The 23,586-nt window shown below is 54.6% G+C and overlaps 1 protein-coding gene across 11 annotated transcripts in view; it reads right to left on the reverse strand.

The window, feature by feature from the left end:
* Positions 1-23,586, reverse strand: part of Sptbn5 (spectrin, beta, non-erythrocytic 5) — a 44,678-nt gene that overhangs the window by 7,019 nt on the left and 14,073 nt on the right. For 6 of the 11 annotated variants that reach the window (XM_063284960.1, XM_039106497.2, XM_039106494.2 and 3 more), the window contains 42 exons: positions 22,855-22,998; positions 21,603-21,755; positions 21,208-21,338; positions 20,749-20,988; positions 19,859-20,146; positions 18,713-18,953; positions 18,446-18,585; positions 18,203-18,302; positions 17,485-17,646; positions 17,034-17,198; positions 16,433-16,647; positions 15,955-16,141; positions 15,527-15,727; positions 15,180-15,296; positions 14,066-14,211; positions 13,701-13,836; positions 13,361-13,506; positions 12,458-12,572; positions 12,262-12,372; positions 11,767-11,943; positions 11,274-11,474; positions 10,976-11,125; positions 10,459-10,563; positions 10,000-10,167; positions 9,380-9,529; positions 9,101-9,292; positions 8,813-8,893; positions 7,244-7,359; positions 7,041-7,155; positions 6,233-6,337; positions 5,983-6,104; positions 5,603-5,765; positions 5,212-5,400; positions 4,916-4,993; positions 4,212-4,384; positions 3,246-3,336; positions 3,001-3,147; positions 2,170-2,307; positions 1,824-2,080; positions 1,549-1,735; positions 1,112-1,324; positions 104-300 (listed from right to left, as the gene is read on the reverse strand). In XM_063284960.1, the coding sequence (XP_063141030.1) occupies positions 104-300; positions 1,112-1,324; positions 1,549-1,735; positions 1,824-2,080; positions 2,170-2,307; positions 3,001-3,147; positions 3,246-3,336; positions 4,212-4,384; positions 4,916-4,993; positions 5,212-5,400; positions 5,603-5,765; positions 5,983-6,104; positions 6,233-6,337; positions 7,041-7,155; positions 7,244-7,359; positions 8,813-8,893; positions 9,101-9,292; positions 9,380-9,529; positions 10,000-10,167; positions 10,459-10,563; positions 10,976-11,125; positions 11,274-11,474; positions 11,767-11,943; positions 12,262-12,372; positions 12,458-12,572; positions 13,361-13,506; positions 13,701-13,836; positions 14,066-14,211; positions 15,180-15,296; positions 15,527-15,727; positions 15,955-16,141; positions 16,433-16,647; positions 17,034-17,198; positions 17,485-17,646; positions 18,203-18,302; positions 18,446-18,585; positions 18,713-18,953; positions 19,859-20,146; positions 20,749-20,988; positions 21,208-21,338; positions 21,603-21,755; positions 22,855-22,998 (6,653 nt within the window). Of the gene's footprint in view, positions 1-103; positions 301-1,111; positions 1,325-1,548; positions 1,736-1,823; positions 2,081-2,169; positions 2,308-3,000; positions 3,148-3,245; positions 3,337-4,211; positions 4,385-4,915; positions 4,994-5,211; positions 5,401-5,602; positions 5,766-5,982; positions 6,105-6,232; positions 6,338-7,040; positions 7,156-7,243; positions 7,360-8,812; positions 8,894-9,100; positions 9,293-9,379; positions 9,530-9,999; positions 10,168-10,458; positions 10,564-10,975; positions 11,126-11,273; positions 11,475-11,766; positions 11,944-12,261; positions 12,373-12,457; positions 12,573-13,360; positions 13,507-13,700; positions 13,837-14,065; positions 14,212-15,179; positions 15,297-15,526; positions 15,728-15,954; positions 16,142-16,432; positions 16,648-17,033; positions 17,199-17,484; positions 17,647-18,202; positions 18,303-18,445; positions 18,586-18,712; positions 18,954-19,858; positions 20,147-20,748; positions 20,989-21,207; positions 21,339-21,602; positions 21,756-22,854; positions 22,999-23,586 lie in introns of those variants that run through there. The other 5 variants (XM_039106496.2, XM_039106495.2, XM_039106498.2 and 2 more) reach the window with 5 other exon arrangements.

Raw genomic sequence — 23,586 nt, forward strand, 5'->3', positions numbered from 1 at the left:
TAGGCTGCATCCCTCCTTCTCCAGACTGGACTAGCTCCCTCTGCCGCTGACAGGGGCACCCTTATCTCTGCTCCTCTCCAGGAAGAGTGTGGCTCTAGCCTACCTGCCTGGGCCCTGCCCACTCTCCAGAAGGGCTACTGTTTGTTGTAGCTGCTCAATGCGACTGCTGAACCCCTCCAAGTCTCTTGTGGTGGTCTCCAGGCGCCGCAAAAGAGCCTGTGTGGCCTCAGTATCCTGGCCCAGGTCCTCGCTGTCCAGAATGTGGCCCCGTTCAGCTAGCCAGGATCCAGCTTCCAGGAGCTGGGCAGTATAACAACGGGGATTAGTTTTCTAAGGCCCAGGACTTCAGTTTGAGGGTTGGGGAGCCTTGGGATTTAGAGTGGGAGTTAGGGTAGATGGGGTAGGATTACAGGAGGTGTCCTCAGTCAGTTGCATGAGGGAAATTGCCTGGAGAGCCCTCCTAGGTCCTTCCTAACACCTCCCAAAAGACTCTCACTGTACTGGAAGGACCACAAATGGCAGCATTTTTTAGGGTTCCAGGTGATTCTTTTCTTTTTCTTCATGTAAAACAAAGATGACTTATTTTTGCTCCTCAGAGACAGTGTTGCTGCTTGGTATAATAAAAGCAAGTTGAGCCAACAATCCTTACTTTGTTTCTCATCGTTTATTACTTTTTATCTTGTTATGAGACAGGGTCTCGCTATATAGGCCTTGGTTGTCCTGGAACTTGAAGTGGTCATCCTCCTGTGTCTGCTTTCTGCATACTGGACTCACAAGCATGGGCCACTATCCCTGGCTTCTAATTACTTTTGAGGTGTTTTTGTTTGCTTTTTTGAGATAAGGTCTTACTCTCCTCTCCTAGGTGCTTACATTGTCATGCATTTAGTTTGTGAGGTAGCTCAGATGTAATTGCAAGGGGAAGGTTCCACGTGATTCTGACATAAAGTTCTAGCTGAAAACCCCAAGTTTGGAAGAAAGAGTGAAAGTGAGGTGCTGGAGAAGGCAGGGGAGGCATAGCTCAGGCTGCACTGGGAGGCATCTTTCAGTCCCATAAAGTCCCAGGGTTCTCAGCCACTTCTGACATCTCCTCACCCCACAGCACCCCTCTCACCTCCACCAGAGTCTGCTGGGCCTCCAGGGCCTGCTGCAGCATCCTCCCCCTCCGTGCTGCCTCTGTCTCTAGGTGGTTTAGAGCCACCTCCAGCTGCTGCACCCGGGCGGCCACCTCTTCAGCGGCAAAGTGTCCCGCCTGTACAAGCTTGTGTCCTGTACCTGTCACCACCTGGCTCAGAGCCTTGTGGTTACTGATCTCATTCTCTAAATTCTGCAAAGGAGGAAGGGCCAGGGATGTGTTAGAAAACCGAGGAACCCACACCCTGATGATTCATTGGACCCTACAGACGTACAAGGAATTCCCATCCCAGGATTTCCAAAGAAAATAGGTGTTCCTCAAGGCAGAGGCTGTGCTGGTCCACAGTGCCCTGGCCTTGGACCATGAGCCTCTCCTCTGAGGCTGCCCTGCCCCAGTCTCCCCGCCTGGGCTAGCACCTGGTGTTTCTCCTGCAGGTGGCGCACAGTGCCCAGGCTCTGACCGTAGTCTTGGGCTGTGGCAGAGGGCAACTTCTCCTGAACCCAAGCCATTTCCTCATCAACATCCCTAAAGAACTGTAAGAGGAGCCTTTGGGCCTCCAGGGATGCCCTGCGCTCTTGTAGGGGCTCCCAAAGGCCCTGAAACCTAAAAGAGAACCAGAGGGGGCCAGTGTTGAAACTAATTTTCTTCCAAGGAAGGAGGCAAAGGAAGACCAGGGGCCCGGACAATATACCTCTGAAGCAGCTGCCCGGCTTGCTCTTCCACATCTTTGGCGAGGCGGTGGCCTTCCTGAAAGCAGGCTTGGGCCTGGCCCTGCAGCTCCTGCACTTGCCTGGCCTGCCTATCCACAGCTGCTTCTAGCTCCTCCTGGGCACCCAGGAGCTCGCCCACTCTAGGCAGGTCCTGGCTTCTGACAGGGGCTCTCAGCTCTGCTTCCATGGGCTCCAGCCAGTTCTTCAGTTCCCTCAGCATCCTCTGCAGATGCAGGACCTAGAACAGAACATAGGTGAGCATAAGAGAGTGGGGTGCTGAGTCCTAGGGTCCTGTCCAGTGAGCTGCTTCATAGCCTATCATCTCACCTTGGAGGCCCCCTGTAGTCTGGCCATCTTCCTCTGGCAGTTGGTCTGCAGCTCAGCCCAGAGGCCTCCTAATTCTTCCAGTTGCCCCCGGATGGTCTCTGAGGCCGGGTGCCCCCCTTGTAGCAGCTCTTGCCCCTCCTATATCATACATCATACATACATGACTGAGGATGCTGGTACCACGCTGTCAATGACCAAAGCCCCACAGCTGCAGCCTCTACAAGCTGACTGTGACACGGGACAGATTTCCATTCCTTCTTTCCTCCCAGGGTCAAAGCACCCACCCACCTTTTTCTGAGACAGGCTCTCACCACACTGCCCAGGCTAGCCTCACACTTGCAGGTCAGCACTGCCTGTGATTGCCAGAACTAGGATGACCCACACCACACCAGGCCACGTCTAACTTACCATGGCCACCAGTGCTGACATCATGGGCATGGGCCCTAACAACCAGCCTCACACATTTCTTAATCTGTTTGTCCTCCATGCAGTGGAGGTGCAATGATTATTGATTAAGTGAGGTAACCTAGCATGAACTACTTATAAAACATTTGATAGGAGTAATCAGCTTGGGGTCAGGATTCCTTTCCAGGTAGAAAAGAAATGTTTAAAAAAGGGGGGGGGGAGAAAAAGGAAAAAAAAAGATACTGTTTTGACATTTGAGTTCCAGATGTTTCAACATATTTTCCATAAAATTATTGAATGTTACCTAGCACAGTACCTGTACACAGAAAGCATGGGGCAGACACTGGTTGTCAATACTATGATTCAAAGCCACCTGCAGGGATGTTGGGGGCTAGGCTGTGGCCCCCAAGGCCCCTGGAGGTTTACCATCTGGAGCTCCTGCCGCTGGTGAACACTGGCATCCAGCTCAGCCTGCAAATTCTGCTGCTGCTGCAACTGTGCTTGCATCGTGGTTGGGTCCTGCTGACCCTCTTCCAGAGCCACCAGGTTCTTCTCCCTCAGCCATGTAGCTACCTGATGCACGGGAGAGCCAAGGTGTCCTTTCTCTAACCTCTGGAGAGCCCCTGCAGAAGGTGCACCCCCACAACCCTCTCAGCCCAAGCAAAGGGAACCTCGCTGGAATCCTGCAAAAATTTCCGAAGCTTCTGTAGCTCCTCCAGCTGGCGTCCCCGGGCCCTCGCTTGCTCTGTGAGTGCATCCATCCTGCAAGGAGAGTCTCGTGGACCCCCAAGCTCCACCACCAGGACTGGATCTTATCCCTCGCCCTCCCTTCTTCCCCTCCCCCTCTCTCCTGCGTGTGTGTGTGTGTGTGTGTGTGTGTGTGTGTGTGTGTGTGTGTGGCACAGCCTTTCATAATCCATATCACAAGGACCTGGATCTGTTCCTTTGAAACAGACACATATGCTTCCTCTCCATACTGGTGTCACTTACGTTCGCGATGTAACCCACTCTCAGAATGCAGTGTTTTTGGAGATTGGTCAGCCCAAATCTGAGAGGACAGGTATTACTGTATAAGGAGGTTAAGGTTGGACACAAGGGAAGACTATGCAAGGACATAGGAGAATCCTATAATCCAAAGAAACCCTTCTAACACCTTCATCATGAACTTCATGTTAAATGTTTGATATATACAAACTACATTAGGTATTAGTTTATATATTCCAGATATGTATCTCTGAACCAATGTATTCAGTGCACTGACTAAAGTTCTAACACCTCCACCCCACAGTGCATGAACAGTTCCTCATTAGCAGTTTCCCTCACTGGTGTTAACGCCCACGCCAAAGGGCATGGAGCTGGGGGACTACATTGAAGTGACACAAGCCGTAAGAGGGAAAGATCAATGACATCGTGCTGGGGTTGACTGGGTCCACCGGTCCCACTTAAGGTAACAGAGCTGGCAAACCAACATGCCGTGTACTTAGACCTTCCTGAGTACCCAGGGAAGTCCACCTGAAGTAAGGAAGAGCAAGGGGCCTGAGAGGTGGCTTGGAAGAACCAGAGGAAGGGAAGGGCTTAGGTAATGGATGCCCACACTAGCTCACCCCCAGTTCCCACCATCTCAGAGCCACAGGTACCTCAGGAGTAGGGCCTGACATCTGTCCAGGACACTGTGGGCCTCAGAGTGTCCACCCTGGTGCAGGCTATGGGCCGTGGCCTCCAGTGCACTGATCTTTTCAGCCTGTACCTTCAGGCCCTGCTCACGTCTCTTGTGCTTTGACAGAAGGATCTCCACAGTGACCAAAGGGTCCTGGTGGAAGTGGGAACCCATGCTAATTATAGGGTTGCCACCGCTCCACCCTGAACTATCTGTTTCCCTCTAGAGCTAGCCTAACAAACTCTTTCTACAAAGTGGTTGCTCTCCTGTGGGCATTATTTAAACCCCACGAGGCTGCCTATGACTTTAGGATGAGGACACACTTGGACAGCATCTAGTATCCATTTCCAGGGCAGACTGAGCAGTGCCCTCTCATGTGACTCTATGCTCTGAGTAAGACCTATGTCCCAGGCCCCTGTGAGTTAGTTACACATATCTGTTACTGGGGTTGGGGTGATGTTGGAAGGAAGTCAGAGGCAAGAAAAGTGGTAGGAAAGAGATCAGAGGGAGCGACCAGCCAGGCTCTAAGCCCATTCCCTTGGCTCCTAGGACACACTGTGGACACTATCACTTAGGACTGATGGAAACTGCCCAGCGGTGGGAAAGACTTTGACCCAGAGAACTTGATGTTCTGGCTAGCTTGACCGGTCTCATCTGTCCTACCCACCCCTGTGGGACACTTACCGCCACTTCCTCATAAGTCAGGGAGGCCTCTTCACTGTCAAGCCAGTGTTCTACCTTTTCCACAGAGCTCAGACACAGCTGGTGAGAAAGGACAAGAGAAGCTCAGCAGGGCCCCATGACTACCTCTGTATGTCTGTGACCTTTTGGGTGGTTCAGGTTGGAGAAGCTGAGGCCTGGCTCCATGGTACCAGGAGCAGGAAGACCGGCAGGAATACCCAAGAAAGGCAGCCTTTTCAGGGACATCATAGGTCCTGATGGGGGTGAGGGGCGGAGGCTGGGAGCTGGCCTGGGCCCACCTGCTGCTCCAGGGCCTGCTGTAGCTGCTGCTGCCGCCCCTGCCATGATGCCTGCAAGCCACTCAACTCCTGCTCTACAGCAGCCAGGGGCTGGCGAATGCCGGAGGCCAGCGGGTATCCAGATGCAAGCAGCCGCTGCCCCATGCTTCGGACCAGATTAAGGCTGTCTGTTCGGACGTCCAGCTCAACCTGGAATAGGCCTGAGATCAGTACCAGGACTACCAGAGGTCCAGCAGGAAGGAGAGGGGAGGGATGGAACACAAGAGGAGGGTGAAAAGGACAAAGTTGACCAGGAGACAGACAAAAGTCATAGTAGGGGTCAGAGGAAGGGGTGGGGTGGTGACGGGGTGACACTTGAAAGGCCTGGCACCTCAGGACTGCTGCTGCTCACCTTGTGTGCCTGGTGCTCTTCCAACATGTACAGGATTCTCACAGGGCTGCAGGGCGTGGCCTGCCTGGCCATCTCAGCCTGTAGTCCCTGGGCCCAGTCCTGCAGATCCTGCAGCATGGTCTGGAGCTTCTGAACTTCATGGCCCACATCCAGCAACTCCCTCCTGCTCACAGGACTCATTAGTAAGTTCTAGGCTCGTGGAGTCCCCTTTCCCTCATGCCCAGTTCCCTTCAATCCCCTCAGCACAGAAGGCCATGGGATGGGAATTCATTAGTAAATAATACAGAAGCTCAGGAGAAAGCAGGGGCCAAAGGGAAGTGTGTGGACTGAGAACCAGAGGGACAGTCCACGCGGGACTAAGGCCCCCGGGCTCATCGTACCACTTCCGGGCCTTGTGCCAGACCTTCCACCAGCTGTCCATCATTTCCTGCTGCTTATGTCTGAGGCCGCCTGTAGCCTCAGGATTTTCCTCGCAGAGCCGGCTGACCCTACCTCCAAGAGACTGTCGGGAGGAAGGTCAGAGGCTAGGCGGCAGGACCTCGGGCTGAGGTGTCTTAGCATGCGACTCTCAGGAACCCACCAGGGCTCCCCTGAGGATGTGCCCAGGGTCTGGGTCCCCCAACTGCACACCTCCACCTGAGTCTGGATGAGGTCCATCTCCTGCTGCAGCATTTTCTGTCTCCATGATATACGCTCCAAACCTTCAGTGCCCTCCAGGGCCTGGGCCAGCGATTCCTGGGAGAGTGAGGAGGAGGCCTTGGCGTCAGCTGCCCCCTCACTGCAGAAACCTGCTTATCTAGAGCGGCAGGGTAGAACTCAAGCATCCTACATGGATCCCTTCCTGCTGCCTCAGAGGGACTGGAACAGGGGCCTGGGCTTGACCAGAGCCATTTTCCTCATGGGAAGAAAACAGGAGTTCTGGGGCAGAACTTTGGGTCTGGACTTTCCTCTGGTAAGACCTGTGCATGGTACTTCTTGGCATTTTGTCTCTTTGGTTTCAATCCCTCTGGGGAGGTATTTCAGGAGACAGAGGCCTGAGCTAGCTCTGAGAGGAAGATCCAGTGGAAGAGGATGCTGTGCCACATGGGATACCTCAGGCCACATAGGTCTTAGCTGTACTTTCACAGCTTGAAGTCCACCTGCATTCCTGTGGGACCAACACCATCCTGGGCCAAACCTCCCCTGGGCTTTAGACATGCTTAGGGTTCAGGAAAAACAGGGCGTGCTCTGGCCTCTGGACCCATCACACATCTGGGATAGAAGAGGCAGGGTGAGTGGCTTGGGAGCTGCAGGGGTGGGGGGCTCTATAGTGTACTTCTCCCAGGTGGTGGGATCCTGGTGGGATCCAGCTGAAGGGCAAAGCTGGGCCAGGGGTCATGGGAGACTCAAGGCAACGGCACTCCCAACTCAGGGCACAAGGGGACTTTTCACAACCTACCTTCTCCCTGATCTGCTCAATGATGTTGTCCAGTTCACTGGACAATCTGTGTCTCTCCAGGGCTGCTTCAAGCCGCTGCTTATACAGGAGCAGGTTGCCATGGAAAGTCTTCCACCTGACCAAAGGATGGGGGTGAACCTTGCAGCCTGAGGCGGTACTCGACCCCTCTCCCGCCCCCACTGCCCTCCCCCTCTAAGACTGGCCTATTGTTGAGCTGGTTTTGTCGCTGGCAGATGGCCTCAGATTCCTCGGGGCCCTGGTTCTTGAGCTGCAGTGACAAGTTTTTGATTCTCCTGATGCGGGTGTCATCCACTGTGACCTGTGGGGAAGGTAAAGGTGTGAATGCTAGCACTGCCAGTCCAAGGCCTCGTCTTGGCAGAGCTGTTGTGACTGTTCCCTGGGAAAGCAGCCACCATCTTGAGGCACTTGGCTATGCCTCTTGCCAAACGTGATCCCAGCTGGGTTTGCTGATGGTTTCGTACTTCCTCATGGAAGGGTGGGAGGGTCACAGGACCCCCACCTGAGCAGCTAGGTGCTCCATGCCATCTGTTGTATGTAACTGTGCCTCACTTGCACATGGCCTGTACGGAACCCCAGCAAACCCCACAGCAGTGAACTTTGTCTCATGTCTTGTTGGGGCCTTGGGAGAAGGGGTAGATATTGTTTATGTCTCCCCCTGAGAAGGAATTTTAGCAACTGCAGCACATTTGGGGAATGAGAGGCATCTGTTTCCTCTGCAGTGACAGGTGCTGGAGGCCACCCCTCTCAGCTACAGTGCGGAAGACCAGCCTGGAACCCACAACCTTAGAGTCTCTCAGGTGAGGACTGGGTAGGAGGGAACAGATGAGCACAGACTCAGTGGTGTTTAAAGTTGAAAATGGAGCTGACACAAAGCAGGCTTACAGGTCCTCAGGGAGAGGGGATCCCCAACAGGGTGGATCCTGGGCTTCCTACTCCCTACGTGTGTAGCATTTATTAACTCCTCAAAGCACTTTCCTATGGAGTGGCTCATCTGAGAGACAATCCTGGAGCACAGCAGGGCTCAGAGAAGCACTGCAGGGCTCAGGGATCTCAGTGCTTACTCATGGCAGGTCAGACCCAGCATCCCTTCTTGCTGTACCCTGGTTTGGCATCTGAGAAGTGCCACCACCAGCTAAGGATGTGCTGGAGTTAAGACCAGCTTTTACCGAAGTCTAGCACACCAGTTTCAGGATGGGTTAGCACGCCGCCTTCAACCCTGATTGCAGACATATTTGCCAATATCCCCTCTACATTACAGAGAAACAGATCCCTGGTATACTTGGTGGGTGGAGTGGGGGAGGGGATACTGAATTACTCACACTGAAGAAGGCGCTATCGACAACACCCAGGCATAGGTTCTATCATTTAAAGATATTTTGAAATAGTAAGTTATGATTACAATTTTGAATGAGTTCAGAAAGTTGCAAAATTGTTTAGAGGCCCCATTAACTCCCTCCCTGTGTCTTATCATAACACTGAAACCGGACTACCAAGTTTTCCAGGACAGACATAACTGTATGACAGGTGTGGAATCATGCGCCTGCCACCACACGTGACACTCCCTCACCTCTGAGAAAGGCACGATGCCCATTTAGAGATGAGGAAATTAAGGACTGGCCGGGTGAGGTTGCTCGCCTAAATGCGTCCACGTAGGGCAAAGCTGCGCTTGAACCTTCTCCAGATTCTGGAGTCCACCAGACAAATGTCCCAGTGGGAGACACTCGTCAACCCCTCCTTACAGAGCCTCTCACCTGTAACTTGCAGACCTGCCTGCACAGCTGCAGACAGTGCTCAAGGTTCAGGCCAACGTCACAGCCGTCCACCATCCTCTCCTGTGGGGGCGAAGGTGGGGAGGTAACACTTAGCCTCCATCTTGCCACTTGCCCTGTAGCTGGGGCAGGGTCAAAGCAGATGGATGCTGTGCCTTCCCAAGGCTTCCACCATCACGGAGCCAGAGAGTTGTGGGACCTTGCTCTGCCTCACCCAGTCCTTTAGCTCCTGTCCCCACCCCCAAATGCCCTATCCAGAGGAGCCCCCACCTTCTCCTGGATCCAGGTCTCTGCAAGGTCGGCGCTCTGCAGGAACTCCAGAAAGTTGCATCTGTCCTCCAGGGCCTGGCCCTGCAGGGTCACTGCCTGCCTCAGCTTCTCCCAGAGGTCCCACAGGGCCTCCAGCCTCTGGGAGACCTCTCTAGCCTGAGGGTGGCTCTGACTGAGGAGCCCTTCACCTTGCTGGGAGACAGGAGTAAGGGAGCAGTCAGCACCTTCTTACCTCAGCTATCAATACTTTGGAGTAGGCTGGGCTGAGCCTAGAGTTACCTTGGCAACAGAGGTCACGATCTGCTCATGAGCCTGGACCTCAGCCCTGAAGGCCTGGTGTTTCCTCAGGTGTTTCAGATAATCTTTTAGGTTCCCAAGAGGGCTGCAGGCTCTCAGTTGCTGGAGCCGCTCCTGGATCCAGTCCTCAACCTGGAGGGTGGAGCACGGAGCCTATGATGCTCCATCCTGAAGGACCCCGACTCCTTCAACCCCTACTCCACGCCAGCATAGTCCAGGGAGTGGGCTACTGGCCTCGGGCAGGCTGGCAGTATCTAGTAAGTAAGAACCACCATGCTAGCTCGGGCAGCCATGCTTCAGGCCAGGCTGAGCAAGGAAGGTGAATGAGAGTCCATTTCAGAGGCGTGAGCTCCCTGCTCCAGGAACCCACATAGCTGTGTTCCCCTGCCTACAGCTCTTCTTCGTCTTGGCCTTGTTGGTGCTCAGCAAATAGGTGAGTCTCAGCCCACAGGGGCTACAAATCAAACGCCCTGAGCTCCACCATGGCCCTCGGGAAGCCATTTAACTCTCCAAACAACCTTTGTTCATCATAATGTTATGGTGGGGATGTCTCCTCAACCTGCACAGTGTAATGGGTAGTGGGCAGGGAATGGTCCTCTGACCTGGGTTGCCGTCCTGGTAAAGTTGCCTATCATCAAGGAGGTGCGCAGGGCCTGTCCCCGGCTCTCTGCCAGTTCCTTCACTTGAGCCCGGCGTTCCTGCACGTGGTAAACCAGGTTCTGCCCCTTTGGGCTTGGAATCATTTTCAACTGCTCACACAGCGCTGACTCCTGTGGACAGACAGAGTCTGCTGGGCTGCTCTAGCAACGTGGTCTCTATCTTTCCCTTAGCTTTGCACTGGCCATCGCCAGAACTGCTCTCCCTCTGATCAGTGACCTCAGAATAAGTAATGCTCTTGGTCCCTGCAGTGTGAACCACCCTAGCCTGGGTCTTTTTCTGGCCCAGATGCACGATTCTATCCTTAGCTTTACAGAAACACCAGCACTATTTCTGAGCATACACCCAGCCACCGAATCCCTCTTGAAGACTCCCCCACCAGTAACAATGTTCAGGCCCATCACCTTCTTGTCCTGGAGAGCCAGCACTTTCTGGAAGATGACGAGCTTTCGGATCAACTGTTCCACTTCTTCCACTGAGCTCCCCAGGCCGCTGGCTTTGAGGAATGCCTAGATCAGTCCATGGGAAGATCAGAGGCTCTGAGGGCTGCCAGCACAGCCAAGGCGATGCCCCTGGGGCCTGAGCAGTGCTGACACGAACACCCACGTGGGTACGGGAGCAGTGAAGGGAACCGGAGCCCAGGTTGGAGGCCAGCAAGACTTCAACCTCTGACAAAGTGGAAGTTATGCGTAATCTCTACTAAACTCCAAGGGTTTCAGTTCCATGGGAAGAGCAGGGCTGGATCTGGCCTGGGCGTGCTAGTAGAGACCATGGTACCCTAATGATCTACACTAGTCACCCAGGAGGACTCACCCATAGCCTCTTTACTCCACGTCCAAGAAAAAGCAAGCCAAAGAACGGGAGGAGCAGTCAGGCAGGGAAGAGGACTGGGAAGATTAGAGGGGCTGCAGTGAGACCTGCCTCCTGGGCTGTGAGGAGCTTCACCAGGTGGTCACCCTGTCTGAGGAGGCGCTGTTCTTGAAGTGTGGCCTGCAACCTCTCCTGTTTGAGTGCCCAGGCCTGGAACACCTGGTCACGTTTCTCCTGTAGGGTTTGAAGCCCATCCTGGACCTGAAGACGAGAACGTAGGATGATGTGGTGGAGGAGGGGCACTGAGAAACCTTTGAGAGGAGACTGATGGAAGCAATAGGGGCTGGGGGTGGGAAGGAGGCAGCCTAAGGGAGGACAGGGTAGTCTGGGAGCTTGGGAAAATGCCCACCTTAGTGGGTGTCCTTGCCACCAGCAGCGCCTGCTGGCCCATCTTAGTGCCCTGCTCCTGCAGCTCTTCCCTGGCTTTCAGTTCTGCCCACAGCCATTGGTGGGCTCTGAGCCTGAGCAAAATGCTGCTGGGTTCCCAGGAGTCGTCCTCCATCTGCAGCTCCAGATGCACGCTGGCCACCCAGGAGGTGTAGTCCCTCACCTGACCCCAGGAGACAACAGGAGACACTGAGAGGGGGCTAGTGGTGAACAACTACAGCTTGCCTGAGCCCGTGCACATACAGAGACATCAAGCTGTCTGACTCAGGGCTTCTGGCAAGACTCACAAGTCCCTGTCACTTGGTTTCTCTGCCATCATCCTACCCAGCCCTCCCAGGACCACGGCCCTTGCTCCTGCCCCTTCTGACAACACTCTCCCTCCAAAATTGGCAGGCCTTGGTGCATGTACACATGTGTACACATGTGCACCCCTCCCAAGGGAAGAAAGCCCTCACCGCTGTGTGGAATCGGACCAGGAGATATGCTTGCTCCAACTGGGCCTTGCGCTGCTCCATGCGCAGCTGGAGGGCCTCCCAGGCTTGGGTCACAGCTTGTTGCTTCTGCTGCACAGTGGCGAGGGCCTGAGGACACAACTTCTGTACATTGCCTCCAGCCTTCAGCAGCTCCTGCAGCTAGCAGGTAGGGGGTAGAGAGGAGAGGAGAGGAGAGGAAAGGAGGGGAGGGGAGGGGAGAGGAGAGGAGAGGAGAGGAGAGGAGAGGAGAGGAGAGGAGAGGAGAGGAGAGGAGAGGAGAGGAGAGGAGAGGAGAGGAGAGGTTTCTCCACAGAGGCAGAAGGACCTGAGCAGATGTAGGTATGTTCCCATTCTGAGGAATCAATCCCAGAACCTCTTGGGCAAACTCTGCCATGCATGACAGGCCCAACAGGAAGAACAAATGGGCCAGGCTGGAGGGCCTGTGAGGGGCTGAGGCAGGGCTAGCAGCCTGCTCACCTGCTGCTCCATGCCTGCCAGCTCGCGTTCCAGCCCCTCATGTCTCTGGAGCTGCTTCTCTACCCCATGTAGGTCCTGGGCCACATCATTAGGGAGGTTCGTGGCTTTCTCCTAGGGTAGAAAAGGGTCAGAGCAGGGTGGAAAGGGAGGGTAGGGTCCTGAGTCTGGGAGATCCACTTCCTCTCCGAGTTCATACCTGAATCTGGGAAAGGATTTCTAGAAGATCTCTGTGGACTCTAAGGGTGGTTTCGGCATCACTGAGCAGGAGGCCTTGGGCCTGGGTCAACTGCCACAGTTCACACCAGGCAGCCCTACCATGCAGAAGAAGAGCCGTGGATCAGCCTGCATCCCCTTCCTAGTCTGATCAGCCTCCTCCTCTCCTGGATTCCCTCCTGAATGGGGCTTTCCCTTTGAGTCTTCTGCTTTTGGCTCTCCTCTCCTACAAACGTTGCTCCCGTTCCCAGAGCCTCTCAAGCTTCACAGGAAGTATAGCTGTGTGCGCTGCCCTACCGTGCTCAACACTTCATAGCTCTCTCTTTCTAACACTGCTCACCACTTTTGTCTTATTTGCAGTATGCTAACTGATCTCATTACAAATGATTGAACAGAGTCCCTATGGCTCTCCCTCCTGGCTTTCCCCATGCTCAAACGCTTCCTCCAAGTCAGACTTTAATGCTGAGGGTTATGAGAGGATCCTGACCTCTCCTTAGGCTCACGGGCTAGAGAAGGGCCCTTAGCAGGTGGGTGGACGCCTAGGAATACTGCAGGGGAGGATCGTGAGCACAGGGGCTTGGAACTCCAAGTTCATGGGGAGGCCTCCTTTCCAGCTCAGGCAGTTTCTATCCACAGAGCCTCCTCCAGGCCCTGGGAGGCAGTAATTGGAAAGTGTCCCTGAGGACTGGGAATGTCTAGGGGGTACCCTCAGCCTTAACGTCCACCACAGGCCACAGCCTGTGGAGGCCTGGCATCTCAGGAGCCACTCCCTTTCTAGCTGAGCAAGCAGAGCCCTGGTACTCTCAGAGCCACCTTTTGTTAACCCCCAAGACACCAGGCCAGCACCCTCCTGGAAACCCAGGCCCTGATAGGCCATCTCACTCACTGTAGATCCTGCTGCCTCTGGTGAGACTTGTGGGCAGCGCTGTGCCCAAGCTCTAGTAGGCTCTCTGCCAGCTGTCGGCAGGTTTCCACTCGCTGGGCACCAGTTTCAACCTGGTGCTGAAACTTTGTAAACTCAGTGCAGAGTTGCTGAGGAGAGAGGGGAGCAGAGGATGTACTCAACAATTCGGCAACAATGTAGGCTCTTGTGGCTGCAGTGCCGGCCCACTCCACCCCAGAGGCACAGTCCATGACTCTACTATGCCTTCTCCATCCGCCCATCAGGACCAGTCCCCACCACCCATCATCTGCCTCGTGTGTCTTCCCTGCTCCTAGCCCCTCACCAGCACATGCTCATGGTCCTCTCCAAAGCCGTGCTCTCCTCTGACCACCTGCTTCCTGCTGTCCAGCCAGCTCTGCAAGTCCTCAGCTTCTCTCATGAATTCATGTAGTCTCAGGGTCCCCTCCAGCTCCTGCCCCCTGTGGTGATAACCAGGGGTTCCCCAGATGTTAGCTACCTGCTCATCCCTCTGGGGTCCTAAGGGCAGGAGGCTGAAGAATGAAGTTATTCATGATCCTTGCCCAAGCCTGTGACTTGGGAAGAAGATGTAGGAAAGCCAGGGTAGGGAACAGAGGACATTGGCAAGAGATGAAGAGCTGAATCAGGGTCCCTGTGCCCGCTAATGAGAGGGTCCACAATGTCCCTCACCGATCATCTGCCAGCTTCTGTAGTGCCTGCAACTTCTCCCGTACCACAACCAGCCGCTCAGAGGCCTCAAATCCAGCAAGGGTCTGGAACCTCTGCTCGAGATCCTCCATGGAGCCCCAGCAAAGAGCTATCTCCTGCCGCAGCATCTGCCAGGGTCAGAACAGGCAGGGTGGTTCTCCACCCCTCACATCTACCCCCAATACAACCTACCCATTCATTCCCCAGCACTCATCCAGCAACTCACACGCTTATCTCTCTACCTCTCCACTCACTCAGTTCCAGTATTCTCATCCCTCTATCCACTCGTCCATGTCCCGCCCACTCAGCTTCACCCACTAACCCCTTATCCACCAACACGTTCTGTTTTACACAATGAAGAATGTCTCCACCCCAGAGGGCTCGCTACTTGGCAGAAAACAGTAAACGGCAGGAAGTCTGGGACAAGGATAGGAGGGCACAGGAGGCCTCATGCTGGACCCCAACACAAAGTGTAAACATGGACAAAACATGGGAGCTGCATGTGGCCAAGCCCGCAGGCAAACCCTTCAGGAATAGCTCACTGAAAGTCATCAGCCATGAGACAGCCCAAAGCAGTGACCTCTGAGGCATGCAGGAACGTATCCAGACAGGAGACTTCCATGACTGGAAGCACAGTGGGGCTGCGGCTGTGGAGCCTGTTGGTTCTAGGAGTTCACTCTGGCCTCCCTCCTCCTTACGGGGGATGCATGTGGGGGGAGGTGGGTTTTAGGATGGCAATTGAGTTAACGGAAAGGATGGTGTTTAGAGGACATGGGGTGGGCTGGCGCAGGTGACTGGAGTAGGAAAGTGCTGGGAGGAGATGAAACAGAGGAGACAGAGGCACCCAAGTCCTCGTGGGGAGGCGAGTCCAGGAATGAGGCTCCAGATGGTAACACTCTCTCAGTAATCCCAGTCACAGGACTGGGCTGCACTGGCAGCAGGTGTTCAGGGAGGAGGGCGAATCAGGAAGTGGGTGGGTGGCGGGTGGGGACAGGGAGGAAAGAACAGGGTTCTCTGTCTCTTTGTACTCTTTGGAGTGTTGCAGACCTCCTCCTGGCCCACTGTCACCCAAGTGGAGATGCTCAGGACACAGTACCTGGTGTTTCCTAATGAGCCCAAAGGTGGCTTCCTCATTGCTGCCGTAGTCCCGACTGCTCACCAGAGGCAGCTTTTCCTCCACCCAGGTCTCCATCTCTGACACATTCAGAAGGTACTGCAAAGAGTGACAGTGACTTATCCCATTGACCTTACCTGGGACCTTCATCACCCATCCTGGTCACCAGAGATGACCTTCTCCTGCAGAGAAGCTTCTGGGCACCTAGGGGAGTCAGTCAGCTCTCAGTCCAGAGCTTTCACCACGGGCCTCCCTCCCTGAAGGTCCCATGAGTCCTCTCTCCCACAGTTGGTCTGCTGCTCTGTGGAACCATCCTCTTGGTCTCTTACCCGCTGGAAAATGACAGCCTGCTGCAGGCAATGGGCACGTCCCTCACATGCCTGCTCCAGTTCTGCCCAGTGGCCTTCTAGCTTCTGGCACTGCTCCAGGATATGCTGAGCCTGAGGGTGCCCAGAGGCTGCGAGACTCTGGCCGGTACTTAGCACCCTGTGCATGTGCCCTACGTGACCTTTCACCTCAGCCTGTAGCACCTGCCACAGGACAATGGGAGTCTCTTAGCCACAGACATCCAGATCAGAACCACAGAGTGTCTCTAGTTCTAGTCCACTAGGGGAAGGGTACCTGGAGAAAGGTGGATTTGGAAATCAGGATACCCAAGGAGAATAACTTAGAGGCCAGACACCCTGAGCAGCGGCAGGGGGCTTCAAAGGTCAGGAAATGAGATGCTGGGGGCTTGGCAGGATACAGGTGGTGCTACCTTGTGCTTCCGTTGAAGGCTCTGAGCGTCATGCCAGCACTGGGCAGGGTAGATCGGACTGGTACTGGGCATATGCTCAGCCACCCATGTGAGCTCCAGATTGCTAAGGAGGTTAAATTTATGCAGCTCAACTGAGGCCTGCAGCTGCTGCTGCCGGGTGGCCAGCTTGCTCTGCAGGGACTTGAACCTGGTAGGAGAAGACAAAGAGGATGGGGAAGGAGTGAAGACAAGGTCATGGTTTTTTCCTCATCCCCACTAGGGACCCATGAGGAACTAGGCCAGGGAACAGAGGAACCTCTGCGGACAGGGAAGCCGTATTTGGCCGCCGTGGTGCAATGTCCTGTTTAGGATGCCTGTTTGCCCCGGCACTCCCACCCCAGGATGTTTCTACTCAGAAGGGAAAGAGTTTTGATGCCCAGGTCCTCTAGGTGCCACTCTGCTCTTAGATTCATGAGGCATGTGTGGAGGGAATAGTCACCTCTGCTGACACTTCTGGCTCTCCTCCAGGATGGTCCAAGAAGTGAACACATTGTGGGTCTGAGAGATGAGGGCGGCCATCTTGCTGGCCAGCGCCTGGCTCTTGCCCTCTAGTTGGCGATGCTGTGTCTGCAGCCTCCGGCTGGAGCACAGGTCCTGCCCGGTTTCTGTACTCTGTAGGGCTCCCTCCAGATGCTCCATCATCCCCCTGACATCCTGGGGAGGGTGACCAGAGGCTGCATTCACCTTTCTGCTGCAGCTCAACAGGTAACCCTGCCGGGTGTCTGAGTCTACAGTGCTCCTAGCCTCAGAGTCACCAGGGAACCAGCACGGCCTGCCAACTGCTAGGGTGCAAGCCATGTATACATCTTCTTCTCTAGGGTCTTTGAGTTGTGATAATCACATGCTAGACACACAGAAGCCACCTTGTGGTGGCCTGCTGCTGGGCAAAGCCACGCTTAGCCTTCTCCCAGCCAGTTCTGTGCAGGACTTCATGGTGCTATTCTCTCCAGCCATTTCTGTTCTGCCAGCTCCCATCCTGCCCCAGCCAAGCCCCAGTCTTCCTCCTTGTGTCCCCATCCCATCCCACCTTCCCCAGGGACCTGTAGTAGTTCTAGGAGCTGGCCCTGCTGTCTGGTCTGTGGCAGCCTGTCCCCTTGCTCTGCTGTCTTGTGGCTCAACTCTTCCCACTTGTGATTAAGGCTTTGAAGTCTGTCCTGTATGTCCTCCTGTGCATATGGGTTGCTATGCAACAGTTCTTTCCCAGTCTGGAACAGAGACAAAGGCCCAGGCCGTTTTTTTGATGAAGTATTAGGACCACTGCCAACCACAGCCAGGGGGCAGGAAGCAGGTTGCTGGCTGCAACTGCTTTCCACTTGCTACCTGAAATGGTGGCAGCCTTCTGGGCTGATTTGAGTGTCTATGGAGGAGGACACCCAGCTAGGCGCAGGAAGCAGAGAGGACCTTCAGTGACTGTGCTCCATGGAAATAGGCAGGGAAGTATGTGCTGGAATCTGGACAGGAGGGCCCTGCACCTGCCGTCGGCATCCTCACCTGCTGTAGGTCCTCCATGTACTTATGGGAGGCCAATAGTTCGCTCTTGGTTATTTTGTGCCACTGCAGAATGTTGCTGCCTGTTTGGGGGCCTTCATCAGCCACCCTGGGCCACTTCTCCTCCATCCACAGCATTAGGCCTTCTGCAGCCTGCTTCCATTCCTGCCCGAGAACCAGGAGAGAGTGGAGCTCAGAACCCAGGGTGAGGGCTAGCATAAGGACTAGGGAGAGGGCTCTGTGGGGTAAAACAAGACCCAGAGCCAATTCAGGGAAGGTACAGCTTGGATTTTTCTGATCCCCAAGTGGGGCAAGGACACTGTACCCCCAAAGTAGAAATGCCTGCCAGGTCCTACACCAACAGATGACATCAGATCCAGTGTGGCTCTCTTAATCTAAATAGGCTCTTGGAGGCCTGGCCAAAGTCACTCTAGCGCCTGAACACGCATCAACGCTAAGGTCTGAGGTCATTTCCCTCCACTCATGCAAACCCCTGTTGTGCCAGAAATGAGGGCAGGTATGTAGTAGGATGGGTGGGCAGTTAGTTAAGGGTCCTTCTCTGAGGTGCAATGACCACAGCTCCAGCCTCCTTATGGAAACACCCAAGAGCTGTGCTTCAAGGCTAGGCAGAGTGGTCAGTAGACAGGATCATCTGTCTCAGTGTAGCTGCAGCCTCCCGGGGAGGGCTTCTGGGGATGCCTCCTGCAGACTAGGAAGTCACCTGCAATTGGAGGGAAGCCAGCAGCTGTCCCCTTCTCTGGTCACTCCTCTCTTGGACCCTGGCCCACTGTGCCTGGGCACTGTGCAGCAGCTCTCTGATCCTGGGGGACGGGGAGAGAAGAGGGTTCTTCTCTGTCCTGAGCCCCTCCCCCACCCGCCCCTTAGCTCAAGAGAACCCCACCCCACCCAGCCTCCGCAGAAGCAGTCCTCAGGTGCTGAGAGGCTATTCAGGTAGATGGCTCACCTGTGCACAGCAGTGGGATGGTTCAGAAGCAGCTTCTCACCACGTGCCCACAGGGTCTCTGCCCGTGATCCCAGGGAGCTGTGGAGCCACCCCAAACCCTGGTGCTGCTGCAGCAGGCTCTGGGCCTCCCTTATGTCCTCCTGGAACAAAGACCTGAGGTCAGCTCATCCTCAGGGCCTTCCTGCCCACCCTAGCTTCTGGACCCAAGGATGCCAGCTCCCTCTAGGGGCAGTAGGGTGACACTTAGTTCTACTTCCCAAACTTTACCCCAAGATTGTCCAGCTGCAGAGAGGCCTCATGGCTGGCACAGGTAGCAGTGAAACTATCCACTTCTTGGCCAAACCTCTGCAGCTCCAGCCCCGCCCAAAGCTTCTGCTGTCTCTGCTCCCATAGAGCCTTCAGCTGCTGGCTGTGCTGGCCCAGGAGCCTTAGCGCACTGGCCACCTCTTGGAACTGTGGAGAGCCTGAGACTGCCACCAGCTGACCCTGAGCCTCCAGCTGCTGCAACCTGGGGGTGGGGGGGTGGGGGACAGAGCATCAAGCCACACCCATCCCTTCTCACCGGGTTCTGAAGTGAGGATAACTGGCTGGCCAGTCCTATCGGTTCACTTTCTCTCAGGACAGCTGTGCCCCAGCCCATGAATAAGACAGAATGCAGCAGGTTCAGCAAAGTGCTCACGACCCATGTCACACCCTCTTCTAAGGAGATGGCTAGTGGCATGCTGTGACAAACACAGCTCAGATCCCTCAATCCTCACATGCCTGCTGTCACGGCCGCTGGAACCTTTTGGCCGCTGGAACCTTTGACCCGGCCAAACAGGTGTCCTTTTAGGATAGATGCTGCCCCCACATTCTGGAAACAGGTGGCATGGCTGTGGCGGGGGGTGGGGGGTGGGGGTGGGGGTGGGGGTGGGGGGGCAGCACTTCCTCTAAGCTGCTGCACTCCTAAAGTGGCTGGGTGTGCGTGACAGATGCAGGGACAGGTACTTGTTTCTCAGAGCCCATTTGATACCTGTCAGGATCCTTGGAGAGGGCAGAGCCTGGGGATTGTACAAGGTGGCCTTGCTTGCTCACAAGGCTGCACATCACTTCTGAGGGGAGTGAGGGGGTAGCGATCTTAGTCCACTGGTGGGCCTTAGGCCCTTTGACTGTGGAGGCCAGGAGAGCATGTGCTGGTCAGAATGGGAAGCTAGACTTGGGGACAGCATCGTCACACCTGTAGGAGCTGGACTGGAATGAAAGCCTCTCTGGCTCAGTGTCTGGAGGCCCTTCTGAAAGTGTGCAGGTTGCCTGGGTAACCCCTGCAAATCTGCCGGCAGTACTGTGCTAGATACTAGCTTGACTCATGACCCTGGAGAGCACATTGCTTTGGCCTTCCTCTTACAAACTCAAAATCCTCAGGCCTGTCCTGACCTCTCTTTCCATAGGCAGGTCTCCTCCCGTAGGGCTCCATGCTTCCTCAGCAGCTGCTGGGCTGAGGCCACGTCCTCCAGTTGCTCTTTGCTGCACAGTTGAGCCTGGATGCCCTCTGCCCACAGCAGCAGCTTCTGGCTCTCTTGGAGGATGCCTCGCTGAACCCGATCCTTAGTCTGGACCTGGACCTGCTGGGCCACCTGCCCTTGTGCTTGTTTCAGCAGTGACTGAAGCATCAGGACCTGCTCCCAAAGCAGCCGGCCCTCTGCGGGGCCTGACTCCATCAACCTGCAGGTTGATGTTAACATGTTAACATGACAGTCAGTGCCCCAGGCCTGTGTCTCCTGGGAAAGTGGTGACAACTCTGAATATCCACCCCACCCCTAGCTAGAAGCAGCACAAGTGTGAGGCTCTCCCTTTCTCTGAGTGGAAACCAGACCCCATCCAAGGCTTCCTCAGAGGTCCTGATGGAAATGCCCAGGGATAGACCTTGCAGACTGTCTGGGGCATCCTGTCTTCTCTTGACAGCACTGTCTGATTTAGCTTCCTGATTACCTTGGCCATCCTTCCCCTGCACGTAGTATATAAGATGCTGTACTTCTTAATAAATTTGTTTCACATATGGCAGCTTGAGCAAGACTCCAGCCCTGGCTTTCCTGTCTTCTTTATCTCCTCGTCTCCTGGCCCTCCCACTTGAGGCTTGTTAGGGAAGAACGACCTGCTGGTCCGGGTCACGAGAGCACAGTCTTTGGCTGCTGCTCACGTTCTTCCAGTAGCACACCTTAGCCATCTCCCCATCCTAGTTCCTGTGCCCTTCCTCACTTTACTAGAGCTTCCCTCTGTCCTCACTGTCTCCCCGGCCACCATCGCCATCCCAAAGCTGGCCATACTCTATGGTTGCTTTTTGGCAGTAGGAGATCTTCTTCTCCAGTACCAGGACCTTCTGCTGGGTCTGCTGCAGGGTACGGTGGCTGTCCCCAGAGCTTCTCGTCCCCAGAGCCTCCAGCCTGCTTATCACACTTAGCAGTTGGGCTCGTGTGGGTTCAGACTCCTGTAAAAGACTGCACACCTCCATGGCACGTGTCAGCTGCAGGAGTTTCTCCTCCTTCAGGGCCTCCAGCTGTTGCCACCTGAGCAGAGGATTTGGGGATGTATCCAGCACAGGGGCACCTCCCATCCACCCAACGACACCCACCCATCCCATCAGAGGCCTTAGACTGAGCCTACCAGGACAGAAGCTTCTAGGCTGGTGGTCCTCTGCCCTCTCCTCGCTGTTTAGCACCATCCTGGTACGGTGGGATGCACCAAGCAAGGCCCGCCCACCCTGCATCCCCACCCCTTATTGTCACCTGTGCTTCAGTTCCTCCTGTTGTTGTTGGATTTTCGAGATGTGTCCTGGACATCTCTGCTTCAGCTGTTCAGCAGTGCTGATGGCCTCCTCCCAGTGGCCTTTTCCAGTGGCCAAGGTCATGAGAACATTCTGAGGAGGAGGACCCAGACCTCTGGGAGGCAGGCTCTTCTCTCCCCGTAGCCCCTTTGGGTGACAGAGGACCTGGGGATGCTTAGCTCTAAGACACCCTGCTTGTCTTGAGAAGGAAGCATCTGAGTCACTAGCCCTCAGAGTCAGGTCTATAGCCTTGGGCTCTCCCCAGACAGAACCAGAGCAAATATGGAGAATGGGTTAAAACCATGAAGCAATGCCGGAGTAGTAGAAACTCTGGTCCCCATTACCTCAGTGGCTTACCTCATATTTGAGCTGTGTGACCTCTAAGTTGTCACCCTGAGGTTGCAATGTTTGGAACAGGGCTGTCTGAGCCTCCAGCCAGGACTGGAGCTCCCTACAGGAGCTATAGAAGCTAAACAGGGTGACCGTCTCCTCAAGTCGGGCCCTGTGAAGCTGAGGAAGAAGCCAAGGTCAGGGTGTAGGGACAGTGTCCCACGGGAGGGCAATCAGAGAGGTCTGGGGTGTGTCTCTGCCCACCCAAGCCACTAAGAGGATCGAGTCTTGTCTCCACAACTATGCCACATCTGTGCCCTTGATATCTGGCAGAGAAAGCTGGTGAGAGCTGAGGGTCCATGACTGACCTACTTTTGCTTCACCTTGCCCTGAAGCTCCACACGCCTCTCCAGACTCTGCTCTAGCTGCTGCCCCACTGGTCGCCAGAGCCACAGGCCCAGCCTCCTTCACTGGGCCTATTCCCAGCTTTTCCTCAGGACCCAGTTGACTTCTCCAGTATTGCCTGCCCTTGGATGTGTCTTAAGTCTCTGTTTAATATCCTTTCCTCAAAGGTGCCACCGGACTCCACCCTAAGCTGTATAAGGCCCCCATATCACACACATTTAAATATTTGTTGATATCTTGGTCATACTGTAAGATCCTTTAGAGTAGGAAACATGGTGGTCACTGCTCTGTTCCTGGATCATGATACAGACTCTAGCTCATTGGTTCTCAACCTTCCTAATTCTAAGCCCCTTTAATACATGAGGCCAGTTCCTCATGTCGTGGTGACCCCTAATCATGAAATTATTTTCATTGCTACTTCATAGCTGTAATTTTACTGTTATGAATCATAACATAAATTAGTGATATGCAGGGTATTTGATATGCAACCCTTGTGAAAGGGTTATTCAACCAAAGGGGCCTTGACCCAAAGGTTGAGAACACTACTCTAGCTTATAGTAGGGGCATGATTAACCTCCCCTCCCTTCTCTTTCTTTTTTTTCCCTTTTTTTCAGAGCTGGGGACCGAACCCAGAGCCTTGCGCTTGCTGGGCAAGCGCTCTACCACTGAGCTAAACCCCCAACCCCCTCACTTCTCTTTCTTTTGGTTCAGGAAATTGACCCCTTGGACCTTAAGTATACCAGGCAAGCATGATTTCCCTTTTGTGGGTTTTGGTCATGGACACCTGGACTTGTGCAGTCTTCCTACCTCAGAACATCTGGGACTAGATGTGCCCCATGCTCTGCTATGGATACTTCTTAGAAAAGAGCATTACCTTGGCCAGGGCCCTAAGGTTCTCATAGTTCTGCCTCAAGTCAGCCTGTGCCTGGAGAATGGCGTTGGAGTCGAAGTGGAAGTCATACTCGGCCTGGGGAGCTGTCCTGGGGTCTTCTCCTGGAAGGCCCAGGGCAGATAGCACCTGTGAAGAAGGAAGGCAGTGTGTCCACACCTAGCTCCTACCAAGAGGCAGGACCTCCACCAAGATGGGGTCTGTGGTTGTACCTGGAGTTTCCAGTTTAGGTGACTGAGTGGCTTACCACCTGGCAGAAGCTTACTTAAACTCTGTACCCCTGTTACAATAGTGGGAAAAGCAAAGACTGAAAATGCCAGGAGCCAGGCCTGGTTATCTGTGTCTCTGCCTACACCAGATAGGGACAGAGGACATGCAGAGAGGCATGGGATCGCTCCCATTATTTAACAAGTAGCACTCAGGGAAAAGCAGGGCTCCAGGTGCAGGAAAAACCACTATTGCCTCCAGCAAACAGATTGTGTTGGTATGATATAATGCTAGGAATGAAGGGTCACAGGCCGAGTGCGTGTGTGTGTGTGTGTGTGTGTGTGTGTGTGTGTGTGCATGTGAAACTGTGTGTGTGTGTGTGTGGTGTGTGTGTGTGTGTGTGAGTGTGCATGTGAAACTGTGTGTGTATGTGTGTGTGTGTGGTGTGTGTGTGTGTGTGTGTGAGAGAGAGTATGTGTGTGTATGTCTGTGAGTGTGAGTGTGTGTGTG

This window comes from Rattus norvegicus, chromosome 3, assembly GCF_036323735.1.
Source record: "Rattus norvegicus strain BN/NHsdMcwi chromosome 3, GRCr8, whole genome shotgun sequence".
Taxonomy (NCBI): Eukaryota; Metazoa; Chordata; class Mammalia; order Rodentia; family Muridae; genus Rattus; species Rattus norvegicus.